Source organism: Psittacula echo (assembly GCF_963264785.1).
Source record: "Psittacula echo genome assembly, chromosome: 5".
NCBI classification, from domain to species: Eukaryota; Metazoa; Chordata; class Aves; order Psittaciformes; family Psittacidae; genus Psittacula; species Psittacula echo.
The window spans coordinates 3,186,039-3,200,692 of NC_137739.1; the positions used below are offsets into that span (position 1 = coordinate 3,186,039).

The window sequence follows — 14,654 nt, forward strand, 5'->3', positions numbered from 1 at the left end:
GAACAGCAACAAAACCCTCCCTTTCCCCCTGCCCCAGCCCAGCTTCCATGTTTAGGGATGCTTCAATGCAGATGGAAGGGGCTGGCAACACCTTTAACAGAGCTGGTGCCCACAGCAGTGTGGATCCCACACAGAGATGTGCTCCAGAGAAAGGTCAGGAGGGTATTTTTACACCATGTGTCAGACCCCAGGGAGGAGGAAGAAGGAGCTGAGACCATCTCCTCCATCTATGGCTACAGCAAGGCCAGGCCAAGCTCTCCTGCCCTCCTCCAGTGGGACCACAGGGAGTCCCAGTGCCCCATCCCAGCAGCACTCTGCTGGGTCAGAGCTACAGACAAGGCTGGAGGGATGCAGAGCAGCAGCCAAGGAGAGGTCCAGCATGGAGATGCACATCACACTGCTCAGAACACCGATCCACACTGCACATGCGCACACTCCCTTTTATGTTTGGGTTTTCCCACTTTTTCTCTTCTCAAAGGCAAAAAGCCCAAGAGGTGCCTGGAGAACTGCAGGATGCTTCCCTTCTCCTTTGCGTGCTCTCAGCAATGATCCCCTGTGGTGCCAACAAGGCTGGATCGCTCTCCATCTGCTCCTGCCCTGGGGCAGATCAACCTCCTCAGGACGCAAAGCACCAATATCACAAACTATGGTTCCCAGCATGCTTGCACCTCTACCTCGAACTGGGGCAGTCCCCTGCCCCAACCAGTCACACAGAGCTCTCCTTATCAGACATGAAACACCAGGTTGCTGAGACACTGAAAACATATTAAAAGCCTCCGCTGCTCCTTCCCGAGCCATTTCAATTATTCAGGACACTTGGATCAACCCCAAGGAATAAATACAAAGCACCAAGGCATGAAACTCGAGCAACGCTCACTGTGCTGCTGTGCCCCATTGCACGGTGCCCTCACAAAGGCATCAGAAGAGGACCAAGGCACCTCCCCACAGCAGACACAGGTCCCCACACGTCCCTGCCCCACATCCCAGCACGCCTGGCTTCCCGAGTCTCCCGCCCAGGCACATCCCAGCACATAGTGTGTGCTGGCACACGCAAACATAGGCAACCTCCCATGGGTTTGTTGTAGTCAGGAGGATAAAACAGCAGCTCTGTGTGGTCATGGCAGGGTTGACCGCACTGGGATCATGGGCTCTGCTTTGCAGCTTGCAGGAGATAGTGTTCTCTTCCTTTCAGCTCCCTGCTCTGTTTTACAGAGGGGAGCAGCGCCGGTGGTGGGCCGCAGCTCCAGAGCAGGCAGCAGGAAGGTGTTCCAGCTGACCTACTTTCCATGGGCATCAGTAGGCAGGGCACTGCCAAGGTGATTCACCATCACCAATCCCCAGCTGGCACCAAGGATCAGGGCAGAAAAGAGGGACGACAACCTTGAGGATGCCTCCCTACCAGTGTGGGATCTGTCAGCAACGGGATCCCAATCCCATGCCAAGTGGGATCCAATTGACTCCAAAACCCAATATCCTCCACAGACGATCCATACAAACCCAGCACAGTGTTAAGTCAAGCCCAGCAAGCACAACTCTTCCCTGGTTTGAAGAGACCTCCCCATGCCCTGTGCCAGAAGCATCACCCAAGGCTGCTCCACAAGCAGCAGAGGTGGCTCTGGTTGATCCCCACAGCCTGAAGGTGCCTCCATGGCAGCACTCACCATCTCGTCCAGGGCATAGCGCAGCAGCCCGTGCTCGTAGAGGATGAAGAACCGACGCTGCCATTTCTGCAAGAGAAGACAACCAAGGTCACAGCAATGCCCATCAAGCCCTGAGCCTCACCAGGGGCACCAGAGCTGCACATCAGAAAGCCAGGGCAGAGAGAAAAGGCATCAAAAGCCCTTTGTGGCAGGGACTTGTGACAACAGGGCACAAGCTCAGGTCTCACTAAGCACCAGAACACAGACCCCAAGCTAGCCTTCCTTAATCATACAGGAGACAAAACCCACCAGCTTCTAGGCTGGAACCAGGCATTTCCTCCTCCACCTCTCCCAAAGGATGCCCACAAGCCCTGTCACCGCTCTCCAAGAGACCTGCAGAACACCAGAAGGATCCCCAACTAAGTGCTCCCAGCCCTCAGCTTCACCCTGTGACATCTACTCCATCACCCAGCGCTGCAGGGGGACAGGCTGTCACATCAGATATCCCTCAGCAGCACATGAGCTCAATTTGGATGGTGACTGCGCCTCCAGGGGTGGCTTTACCCAGGCCCTGCCTCCCCTGGCACTGCTGCTTCTGCAGCAGAGCAGATTGGAGCACTGATCTGGCTGGAAAACTGCCTTTTTTTTCCCCCTTATGTGCCAGGTTGTTTTGAGCCAAGAGCCCAAACTGGTTGAACAGGCTGAAAGGAAAGAGGTCGCAGATTCATAGCCCCAGTGCAGCAATTCTTATCTTGCTTTTCTCAGCCCTTTGGGCAAAGTCCAAGGTGCTCAGGGACAAGCAGGACTCCCCGGGACTGTGCAGACCCAGCCTCTGCTCTAGTGGGGACCAGAGTCCCATGTCTCCTTAATGTTGGGCCAGCAAGCCTGCTATTAGCTGTGACTGCAAACCATGCCCCACATACCCCAGGCTGAATCAGAACCCTGAGTTCAGCTCTGAGAGCATTTTGGCTGCATGACAGAGGGTTCACGGGCCATTGCCATCGCTCCCATGCTCAAAACAGCCCTGTCCTGGTGGCCTCAGCAGCAAGTTCCCTGGAAGAGCAGTTTGGGGACAGGCTGGGAGTCCTTGTCACAAGCCAGCAGTGAAAGGATTTCAGCCTGGCCACATACTTTTGGGCCTCATAACACCCTGGGGCAGGACAGTGGGGGATGCTCTGCCCCCACATCACGATGATGCTTCTGCAAGGCACAAGCAAACCCCCTTTGGGCAGGAGCTGAGTGTGCTCTGCTCTGCTGCCAATGCACTCAGCTTCAGAGCTCCACAGGGTTACAGCAGATAGGAATCACCTCTCAGTCCCTTCCTTGCTGCAAGACCTGACACAGAGGTACCCATGTTAAGAGATGGGATGCAGCCTCTCTCCAAGGCTCTGGGCATGCCCATGATGAGCTGCAGTAAATAAAGTAAAGGGAAACTGGGTGCCTTGCTGATGGTCCCAGCACAGCTCAGAGCCCAACAGCCCACACTGCTGGCCTGAGAGCCTTCCCAATCAGCATGGCACGTATCAGGCCAACCAGAGCATCATCAAGCATCAAAAAGCAACAGCAGCAAGCAGTAACACTGCACAGACTGAGCCTGCCCAGCACAGCAGTGCCCATCCTGCTGCCCAGCACAGGAGACTGTGCATCCCAGAGCAGGCATTTGAACCTTGCTGCAGGAAACCTCTCCCAGCTTCCTGGTTTGCACAAGAGGACAGATGCATGGAGGTGCCTGCAGCACTCCTAGGGCAAGGACAGGCCCTCACTGCTCCTCCTGCCATCCCTACCCGCAGCACAGGGAGAGAGTGTTTGGCTTTGCTTACCCGGGAGCGATGGACAGGGTTGTCAAAGTCCGTTCCTTCCGGGGCCAGCAGCAGCCAGCCACCATAAATGGGTTTGGCCTGCAAAGAAACAGCAGAGAAACACGTCATGCACAGAGGAAACCAGCTCACCATGGAGCAGCACCATGGCAGATCTACGGGAAACGGTACCAGACCCTGGCGTGAAGGCAGCTACATGAGTCCACAGGCAAACTGAGCCCTGACACTGATGCTTGATGGCAACCCATGGTCTTATATACCCCATTTGCAGACAGGACTGAAATGAGGACCCGGGATGAGGTAAAACCCCAACCCCAACCTCCAATCTCAGCTGCTTCCGCATCGTACCAAGAGCATCAGTCTCCCTAGCACTTCCCCGCTGCAGAGCTCATCCTCACTGACAACTCTTCCCCTCACCATCAGCAGTGTGCCTCTACTCCACAGCAAAACCACACTCCCAAGGAGAGCTCCATGTTTTGCTTCTGTTAATTAAGAGAGGAAAAACTCTCCATTGCTGGCAGTTCTCCAACTTGCAGCCGCTTCCCTTGCGCTGCACATCCCACACCCCTGCCAGCCCACTCCTCCCCAGCAGCAGCTCCCAGCAGCCCAGGGCTCAGCACGCAGGAAGGTCAGAGCCAGGCAGAGGGAAAAACAGCTCATTCAGTCCAGCCGGGAAGAGAAAGGGAAAGAATACCCGGAAAGGAATGCCTTCCAGCACCATTTATCAGTGGAACAAAACAGCCAGGCTCTTTCCGCCAGTGCTTCGGGCATAGAAGCACACACACAGAAGTCAGCACAAAGCAGGCCCACACTAGGGTGAGCGGTGGGATGGGCACCAAGCATGATCTCCCCTCAAAATCCTATAGGCACCACTCCTGCTGCAAACTATTAGCCAACCCCATTCCTGGCAAGGGCTGGGGCCAAATCCTGGTGCAAGAGTGGCAAGGCATTGCCACATCGCTGAGGTGGCTCCACAGAGGTACCAGGAGTGAGGAAATCAAGGGCAGATACAGCTTCAGGAGCAGGGACACTGCTTCCCACCATGAAACACCCATGCCCACCCAGCAACAAGGACCCACATTCCCAGCTCCTCTTTGACTAATCTGGTTGCCTCCATTCTTTCTCCTTTCTGTTTTTTCCTTACAGCTTAACACCGGTCCCAATCCGGGACCTCCCTGAGATTCCTCCTGCCAGTTTCTGTGGGTTTGTAATGTTCAAAAGTTTCCCCTCTGGAAAAATCCCTGCAAACAATAGAAGAAAGTGCCTATGCACCAAAAACTGTCAAATGCATGAAGCACTGAGCAAGCAAACTGGAAACAAGCCGGAGGAGCCCATTTAGTGTTTATGAACTGAAAAGAAACAACACAATCTCTTCTCCCCCCTCCACAATGGGATATCTCAGCTTTAGGTGTTGCTCTGCCAGCAGCTGGGAAAACATGATTTGAGAAGATCTTCCTTCCTTCCCCCTCGCTTTAAAGGGGATTAAAAACAATGGAGTGCTGGGAATGGGATCAAGTTTGGAGGAGCTGGCCTGAGGCACCCCTGCACCCGCCTGTTCCCACAAGCACCACCAGCCTCACCCACACCAGGGGCTTTGCTGACACCCCAAAAGCCCTCCCTGGGTTTGGTGTCACCCCATTGCTCACCTGGGTGCTGATGCCCTGCTCGCCCATGGCCCCCATGGCGCCCTGGCACCGACTCTGTGCCCAACCCGTGTCCGGTGGGATGAGCCATGCTCCACCACTCCCCCAGCACACCCCAGCATCCACCCGCCCCGTGCCCCCACCTAAAGGTGCCTGTGACGCACCCCATGCCCACGCAAGGGGAGGACTTTGGAGCTGAGGCTTCCACCACTCCCCATGGTGCAGGGATGTGGCCACAGTCAGTTGTGTGGCCTTGGCAGGGATGCCTGCGATGGCCTTGCCTTGATTTCCCTTCTGGTTTACAAGGGAAAAGGCAGAATTCCAAGTAAGTAACTAAAAGTGACCCAGCAGAGGGGTGGGAAGTGCCTTCAGTGGGTCACTGTAGCAGGAAAAAGGGTCCCCAAACTCCTATGTGAGGCACTCACAGCGGGCCCTGAGCAACCAGCTCTGATGCTTGAGAAGATATCGTGAGTAGTCTCCATCACTCAAGAACAAGGAAGAGGATGACAATGTAAGCAGGACACAGCATTCCCAATGCTTGGCACTGCCACACGAAGGCAGCACCCTCAGTGGTGATGCTACGGGCAGCCGAGCTGCTTGTAGGGCTCAGACCTTCCCTGTCCCCCTATCTTCTCCTCTATGCACAGCCAAATACTCAACCCACAAGCAAAAGCTCTTCCCAACACAAGCCACAGCATTGCAGCCCTCCCAGCAGGACCATCCCAAGCATCCCACTGCATCCCAGCACCATCCATCCCCAGTGTGACAGACAGCAGGCGAATTCAAGTGCCACACCAGGGACAAATGCCAGTGAAACCCAAACAGGGGACACCAAACTGGGTCAGCAACGAGCAGCCTTAACCCAGTATTGCAGGTGTGTGAAACCCCATCCTAGCTCAGCCTGGCTCACACCCCTCAGCAAACACTGTTTTACCCTCAACCACTCCAATTTTGGCTCAAGTGACTGTATATAAAGCATTGAGCACCTGAAATCCATGCCCTTAACACCAAGCACGGTCATTTCTTTTCCGGTGTCACAAAAAAGCACCAGTGGGCTATACTTATTTCAGCAGAAGAGTCCAATTTCAGATATTGACACCAAAATAGCAGAAAGGGAGGAATTCGAGCCAGGCAGCGTGGGCAGCCCAGTTCCACCCACCAACACATGAACACACAGCAGTGCTTTTTAAAGCCAACCCAAAACAAGCTCCTGCTAAAACCAAGCCCAGAGAGGTACAAGCCTAAATAAAAAGGGATGTCTGAAATAAACCCATCACACCTGCATTGGAATGGCCCTGCTGAAGTGAGGCTTAAAATAAACCTGCTTGAAGCTGCTGTGGGAGGCAGGTCCGGGGGGGGGGGGTTACTGCACCAGGATGGAGCTGGAGCCTCGCACTGCTTCACACCAGAGAGCTCAGCAAGAGGAGGAAAATGCAACACTCAGCACTAAGAGCTCAGAGGAAAAACCTCCCTTGTCCAAGCAGATCCGTCTGACCTCACGCTGTGTGACAGCGTTAGAGCAACCCCAAGGTTCTTTGACAACAGAGCCCCGTCCACCTCCCACAAGCTCCAAAGAGCAATCCCAGGCGGTTTTCCTGCAACCACAGGGGATGCTCAGACAGCTTTGCCTTTATCCAGACTGTACCTGGCCGAGGGGTGAGCCACAGACCGACATGGAAAGCAGAGCAGAGGGCAGCTGCCGGCGGCGCAGAGCATCCACTGGGGTGGGGTGACGCTCGCAGGGCGGGCAGGAAGAGGAGAGCCGGTTCCTCTGGCACAGCTCGCGGTGATGAACCCAACCACCCACCACGGCCTGGGCCAGGAGGTGCTAAAGCTGCTGCCTCGCTGCTCTGGGAGAGATCTGCACCTCTCGCTACCCAAAAGCAGTGGCCACAGCACCTTGCAGGGCGAGCAGGAGGTGAGGTTGGAGCCCCACAGTGCCTGGTTGTGTCCTATCCTATGGGATCAGCAGAGGCTGACTCAGACAGAAACACCCTTTCGCCATCGCTCCGCTTCCTGTCGCACCTCTGGCAACGCCCAGGTATCCCATCCCGCCTCTGATCCTGCCCGGCCCTGCTTAGCTTCGGGATGTGCCACCATCCTGCTGCTCTGCCAGCCCCTCACCTGCCTCTCAGGTCGCTGCCCCACCACGGTCCATGCGGCATCAAGGGCAGGATGCTGCCTTCAGCTGAGCACCCCAGGCTGGTGCTGGAGCACAGAGGGTGGGAGGAAGCAGGGAAGGAAGCAGAGAAGGAAGAGGCCCCAGCTCGGTTTACACAAAGCTGTCAGGCTGCTGTGCTGATGCTGCCCAGGCACAGACAAACCACCCCAGGCAGCTCCACCAGCACTGGGAACGTGATTCCCCGCAGCTGGGGGTCTGGGCTTAAAGGATATGCAGAGCCACACAGCACTTCCCAAAGCACAGGCTGATGGATGCAGAAACCCCTTCACATCCCCAGGGCAGAGAAGGCATTGTCACCTCCTTCCAGTGGGCAGGATGGGTCACAGGAGCACGACAGGCCACAGGGGTCCAGAGGTGGGCTGTGACACCAACCAGCATCACTGGACAGCCTTTCACATCTACTGTGCTTGGTGGTGGTACCTTCACCTCTTCCCTCCTTCATGCACACCAGTTGGCCATACAATGCCCTATGAGAGCTCACTGTACAAGGCAGAACAGGAAAGCTTTACTGATGTCCACACAGAACCATTGGATAGTCAGGGTTGGAAAGGACCTCAAGATCATCTAATTTAGAGTCCAGATTCAGCCCCATGGCAGAGCACCCACATCCCTGTTAGGGGGCTGAGGATGCTCCCACAGCCAGCCCTCACCCATCCCAAGGTGCTGTGAGGAAAGCCCACATCCACGGCCAGGAGAGAGTGCTGGCTGGGAGCGCGTGGCGGGAGGGATAATCTGTTTAGGCTGCCAGCAGACGTAATGAGCCTGTCTCGGGTGGAGGCAGGGCTTGTTTTGTTCAGGCTTGGCAACAGAGTGGGAAAAGGGGGGGGGAAATGGACTGCTGCAGCAGAACTTTAGCCTCTGCCTCCCAGCACTGAATGCAGAGAGCCCTGGGCATGGGGAAGCAGTAGCCCCATGAGAAAATGATGTCCCCTGCCCGGCCCAGGCTGTGGGTGAGCACATTGTGACTTCCATCCCACCACCTTTATGGCTTCAGTCCCAAAAGTCACCAAAGGAACCTCTCTGAAAGCAGCCCACTGCTCCCTGCACCACAACGGGGTCCCAGCTCTCAGCCAGACCCATAGGAAAGCATGGGCACAGAGTGGGGGACAATAAGGTCATAGTCCCTTGTGCATCATCTCCTGAACCACCCACGGCTCCCCAGAGGTAGGGACCTGTTTGTGGCACAGCTCAAAGGGAAAGTTCACTGCAAACACTGTGGCTGCAACCTCAAAAGAGGAAATCTGGGACACTTCCGCTCCACTCACAGTTTTGCACACCTTGGAGCCAGAGAGAACATCGCTGATGGGTGAGTCGGAGCTGCTGTCACCTAGCAGGAATGGGGAAGGTGACGTGGTGCTTAGGGAGGGAATGGGATGCCATACCCAAGCAGGCTTTCCTGCTCACAGCACAGCTTCTAGGAACTAAGACACAGGCATTGCATGCTCCCAGCAGGATGCCACATGGACCACTGGAGAACCAGTACCCTGGAGCCCCCTCTCCATCCACCTCCTGCTCTCCTGCAAAGCCACATTTACACAGCACAAGTGAGGGCATGAGCTGAAGCTGCAAATCACCAGGTCAGGCTTCCACCACCAACACACCTCAGTGTGCAGGAAGAGACCAAATCAGACCGGACAGGCTGGATCCGGGGTGCAAGCAGCACAAGGTGACACTGCCATGAGGCGGCTGACGGGCACCATGCACAGCACAGCCCTCTTGGCACCCCAACAACCCTCACCCTGCCATCAGCAAACCCCAGAGGAAAGGAGCTGCCTGGGCAGTGTGTGGGCAGCAGCAGAGACCGACTGACCGGAGGAACAGGAAGGGGAAAGGTTGAATTCACCCTTTGTGCAAACAACCAGGCTCCAGCAAACACCTTGGCTCTGGCCCTGGGGCTGTGCTTGGGTCCGAGCGCTGCCATGAGCTAGGGAAGGCGGGAGCCAGAGCTGGAAGAGGCCGGCTGCAGCGTGCACAGGCAATTTGTCAAGCAGCAGCAGCAGCAAGATGGAAGTAGGAACAGGCTCTGCAATCCCAGCTCCTCACTCCTTGAGCAGCCCCACAGCCTAGCGTGCCCCGCAGCGAGCAGGCGTATCTAACCACCTCCCACGACGGGCTCCCGCAGCGCCTGCGAGAAGCCACAACATCCCTCCAGAGCTCTGGAGAGGGGATTTATCACTTCCTCGGGTGCCAGAGCAGATAAGGTGCGGCGCCATGCAAAACAACAGCAGCAAGTAAGTGCGTGAAGGAGACGGTTCTCCAGCACCCAAAGGCACCACCATGTCCCTTCCCTTGGGTCATGGGGAGGGTTAAGTGCATCCAAAGCCCAGCCTGGCATCCAACGTGACATCCCTGCCCTCAGAGCACACTCCACGGGTGGAATGCTGCCCATTCCCCATGACTCTTCCCACCCTAAACCCTCTGGCCATGCCCCCCAAGTCCCCAAGGGAGGCGGGTCTGACATTTGCAGAGAATCTCCCCCTGTTTGGTCCTAATAATCAGTCAAGTACAGCCGGATTTTTGCAGCATGATACAACAGGGAGCAGGGAATGCAAGAGCGGGGGCTGCTTCCAGCAAAGAGGGGGCTTTTCCTTCCCCAAGAGCAGGGAATAGAAGCAAAATCATGCCCGGAACACGATCCCTCACCCTGCTGCCCTTTGGACAATGCCCATAGCCAGGGTAAGACCCCAGCCCAGGGCATCATAGCCCCGTGGATGCAATGCCCCAGAGCAGACACTCCCCAGCCTCAGGGCTGCTCAGCATCCAGAACAGTAGGAAAGTGATAATGTCCAATGGAGGAGAGCTGGAAATAACCAGCCCCAGCACTGAGCAGGGGCATCACGACTTGGGAAGAGGCAGTGGAAAAAGTCTGCAAGCTCCATTTTCTAACTGGGTGGTCCTCTGGGCATCCATGCCATGATCTCCAAAAGGAAGGGAGAAAATAAAGGCACTGGTAGCTGGAAAGACATCCTCACATTCCTCTATCTGTGCCAGTCCCCATGCCCCGAGAGAGCACATGCATGGAGAAAATTAAAAGCAACTGCTTTACACTCCGCTCTCCTTACAATCCAGGCCAAACGGAGTTTTGAGGTTAATTCCCAGCCTGCTCCTGTTGTGGGGGGCTTCATCTTCTTCCTGAGCCAAAGGCATGTGCACACAGGTCCAGGCCAGCTGGTGTGGAGAGCGGGGACCCCTTGGGGACCCCCATGGACCTGCAGAGCCATGGGTGGCTTCCTTGGGGAGAGGGTCCCAATGAAATGGCTTTCATCTGGAAGCAGAAGGGGGTTCCAGGGAACCATCTATATTCCCAGGGCAGGCTCTGGAAAGCTGACCTCCCCATGAGGTCTGCAGGATGTTAAAGGGGACGGTGCGGTGCCAGCACAGGCACACCTTGCCAGGAAAGAGGGGATTCCCAGGAACAGGGAATTTCTCCCTTGCCGGGAAAGGGGCAGCACAAGGTGAGCTGGCGACGGGTGAGTGAAGCAGCCAGGACAGAGCCATTAACAGCACTGTATCTACCAGGGACCATAGGCCAGATCCTGCCACTGCACAGGGCTTTGAGCACACAGATCAGACCCATAGGAACATCAGGGGTTGTTCTACAACCACAGCAACAGATTGTCCCAAAGGGGAAGCAGACACAGTGCCTGACCCGGTTTTATCCATGTCAAAGCAGGCACCCCAGGAGGTCAAACACAGGTTGGGGGGGGATCAAGGGCACATCACCTCCCACCTACAGCCCCATGGGGGACAACCAGAGCTCCAACAGGTAGCAGGACCACACGTAGCTGCCTTAAGTCACACTGAGCCCCAAACAGCAGCACAGCCACACACAAAAACAACTCGTGAACGCAGCGCTCCTGGGATTAGGGACTTAGCGTCCACATAGCCCTTTGAAGTTGGAAGTGCTAAGTCTGATTATTATTAGAGAGCTCCAGCTCATTAATCCTGATGTTTGGAGCTGGATTTCCCCCACACACACCTCCCAGCCCCATTCCTAATTCAGTTCCCAAGTACAACGGGAATCCATTACTCCCACTAAATATTGGTGACAAACACACGCTGGGCTCCAGCACACCGGGAAGCAGGAGAAGCAGCTCCTGACTCCAACACAGGTATTTTGATGCAATAAAAAGCCATAAGAGACCCGAGTACGTAAGTGTGAAGAACCTTCACCTTTCCTGCAAGCCAAGTGGAAAGGTCAGATGACTCAAAAAGCCTTCTCCAGCCTGCCTCTAGGTAATCACCAACGCGATCCCTATCCGTGGGGCGAGTGGGATGTACTGAGCGCAGAGCCCTAACACAGCGGTGTGGGATCCCCCCTGCCCAAACCAAGCTTCAATAGACCTTAAATTCAAAAGGAAGGATAACCCCGAGCTGTTAAATGAACCGTTATTCCTGTCGGAGCACACCCTTGCATCCAGGCTCCTCGCTGCAGCCTGAATCCGGATGGGTGGCAAGGAAGCGCTGGGAATGCCGCGGCCGGGGGCTCCTCGGCAAGGCGGGAGGGTGCGTGCCTGCATCACACGCTACCAGAGCCACCATCTTATCTGGGAAGCGGGATTACTTCACCCCAGCTGCACAGGGAGAAGCCGAGAGCAGGATTGGTTTTCCCAACCCGAGCCCCTGCGTGCGGGCCTGGATCCGGCTGCAGAGCTGCCCCTATGCCCATTGGAGCCGGAGTTCCATGGGGTCACTCACCACCCTGACAGCGACAAAGCAAACAGGGGGGCTGTCCAAAACACAGCCCTGGTTCCCCATGGCAGAAGCAGGCAGCGTGCAACGCTTTGACCCCCCCCCATCACCACTGAAAATCAAAGCAGTGCACTAAAGAAGCAGCAAAACCCCAATGAGGGCAGTGGGAAGGAGCCGGTCTGGAGCGGGGGGCTCTTCCCAAGCCCCCTTTGGGATGGCTCCTTTGTCTGGGCACGGCCGCGACGCTCCCGGCCGCCCGCCCCTTCCCGCACACACCACGGCATTTTTTCCAGTTACATTTTTTCCATATTAGCCCTCAGATTTCATTATCCACCCCCCCCCTTCCCTCGCCCCCCCTGCGAGAGCAGCAATATGTCCGATCTCATTGCCATAATAGGATCGGGAGCGGGGATGTCAGTCCCGGCACAGAAAGGTGTGGAAGAGGAGAGGGTGGCTCTGCTTCCCGCACCCCGACACCATGGATGGGCCTCTACAAGCCCCCAAGCCTCCAGGCCTGCGTCAGGCCAGGGAAGAAGAGGAGGAAGGCCTGGACATGGCAGATCCCACGCTGGGAAGGAGCCGGGATCGCCTCCCTGTCCCCCTGGGAATGTGGGGGGCTGTAAGATGGGGGGGATGTGCTCAGCACATCCAGGAGGGGATGTTTTGTTTACAACCGAGTTTTTCCCAGGACTTCCAGGATAAATCCCACCGGATACCCCCCACCTGCTGCTGTGCACCCCAAGAGGGGCTGGGATCACCCAAAGCACTGGTGCTGGTCCCCAAATGGCCTCAGGAAAGGGGTGAAGCACTGAGAGACCAGTGGGCACACTGTGGGGATGCCGGGTGCCCCATGGGACACCTGGGTATCCATTGGGTCAGCAGGCACCCCACGGGATCACTGGACAACTTATGGGACCAAAGAGCACACACGGGGCTCTGGAACACACCATGGGGTTCATGGACACCTGTGGGTCCCTATGCTATAAGTGGGGTCAGCAGGCACCCTATAGGGCTACACATACACCCTAACAGCCCACACTACCCATGAGAGCAGCAGGCACCCACAGAGCCTTATGATATCTATGTGACCAGCAAGCACCCCATGGGACCCCTGGAGAACCTACAGGAACCCATGCTAACCAAAGGGGCCAGCAGGCACCCATGGGACCTTGTGCTATCCACGGGACCCACAGGTTACCCATGGGCCACCCCTGGCACCCCACGCTACCCAGTGGACCCCGAGGCACCCATGGGGCCACCATGCACCGATGGGGCTCTACCCAACCCATAGATGGGGGCCAGCAGACACCCCACAGGGCCCTGACTCCGGACACGTCCGGGCGGGCAGGGGGCGTGGCCCCGGGTCGGATTTTGGGGGTAAACCACCGTGTTTTGGGGTCAGTTCCCACCTGGTTGAGGTCCTCGTCGTTGAGCAGGTGCGACTCGCGGGGCTTGAAGCAGTTCTGGCACTTGCTCTTGTTGAAGATGTTGGCCTGGAACTTCCTGCAGGGGTTGTCCTTGGCGGCCATGGCGCGGCCCCGCGCCCGCTGCGCGCCCGCTCAGCGCCCCGCGGAGCGCCCGCCCGCCGCCGCGCCCATCGCCGCCCCGCGCCCGCCCTCACCGCGGGCCGCGGCCTCCGCCTGGCGCCTGCGGAGCGGCAGCAAAAACACGGACCGACACCACCGACAGCGGCCCCGCTCAACGGAGGAGATTAACAACCGGCGAGACCGGAGCCCAAAGCAGCGCGGCCGCCTCAGCTGCGGCTCAGCGGGCGCGCATGGCGCCGAGGGCGCGCAAAGGCCGCGGTGCTGCGGAGCTGGGCACTGCCGGGGTGCGGGGGTGCGGGGCCGCGCTGCTGCCGGGGGGTGCCGGGGGGTGCCGGGGGGTCCCGGAGGGTGCTCGGCGTTGCGGGAGCCGCCACCGACTGCGCCGCCCGCAAAGTTTCCAGCGTCGCGGAGCCAGGCGGAAAGGAGGGCGGAGCCTCAGCGCTGAGGGGCAGCCCCGCTGGCCAATAGAAACGGGGCTAAGACGCTAACAAAAGGTCTCTCTGGCCAATGGGGTGCAAGGAGAGGGGAGGGCGCGGCGGGGCCGCTTCGGCACCGTTCGGCTGTGGCGAAGGGGCGGTGCGCTGAGAGCGGGGGGCGGGTTCGGCTCCGCTCGGCTCCGCTCGGCTCAGCCCCCGCGGGAGGGTTTGCGTGGGGCCCCCCGCGCCCTGTCCCTGCCGTGCACAGACCCCCTCCATTGAGCACCAGGCCCCCTTCATGCACTGCCCCATCGTGTTGTGATCCCTATGCCATGCACTGCTCCCCCCCCATACATGAACCCCAGCACGCTGCCCTCCCTCACCATGCACATATCCCCCATATAGTGCAGTAACACCCCACTATACAGCCCCGTGTCACACCCCAGGACCCTCCTGGCCACCCAGCCATGGGGCGCAATGTGTGGGGCTTGCACCCCCAGAACCATCCCCCAAATACAGGGGTGCAGCCTCCAGGGCCAGCTCACACTGTGCTTGGGCAGCACATTCAAGACTAGGCTGGATGCGGTTCTGGGCAACCTGCGGTAGTGGAAGGTGGCCCTGCCATTGCAGGGGGTTGGAACTGGATGAGCTTTGAAGGTCCCTTCCAACCCAACCCATTCTATGGTGCCATGGGTAGCGCAGACCCAAGGTGCCAAA

The 14,654-nt window shown here is 57.5% G+C and overlaps 1 protein-coding gene across 3 annotated transcripts in view; it reads right to left on the reverse strand.

Moving 5' to 3' along the window:
• MPRIP (myosin phosphatase Rho interacting protein) overlaps positions 1–13,503 on the reverse strand; it is a gene marked incomplete at its 5' end in the record, with an annotated part of 73,116 nt that extends 59,613 nt beyond the window's left edge. For all 3 annotated transcript variants that reach the window (XM_080618412.1, XM_080618411.1, XM_080618413.1), the window contains 3 exons: positions 1,662–1,727; positions 3,461–3,538; positions 13,384–13,503. In XM_080618412.1, coding sequence (XP_080474538.1) covers positions 1,662–1,727; positions 3,461–3,538; positions 13,384–13,503 — 264 coding nt within the window. The remainder of the gene's footprint in view (positions 1–1,661; positions 1,728–3,460; positions 3,539–13,383) is intronic.
• Between the last annotated feature and the right edge of the window lie 1,151 nt (positions 13,504–14,654).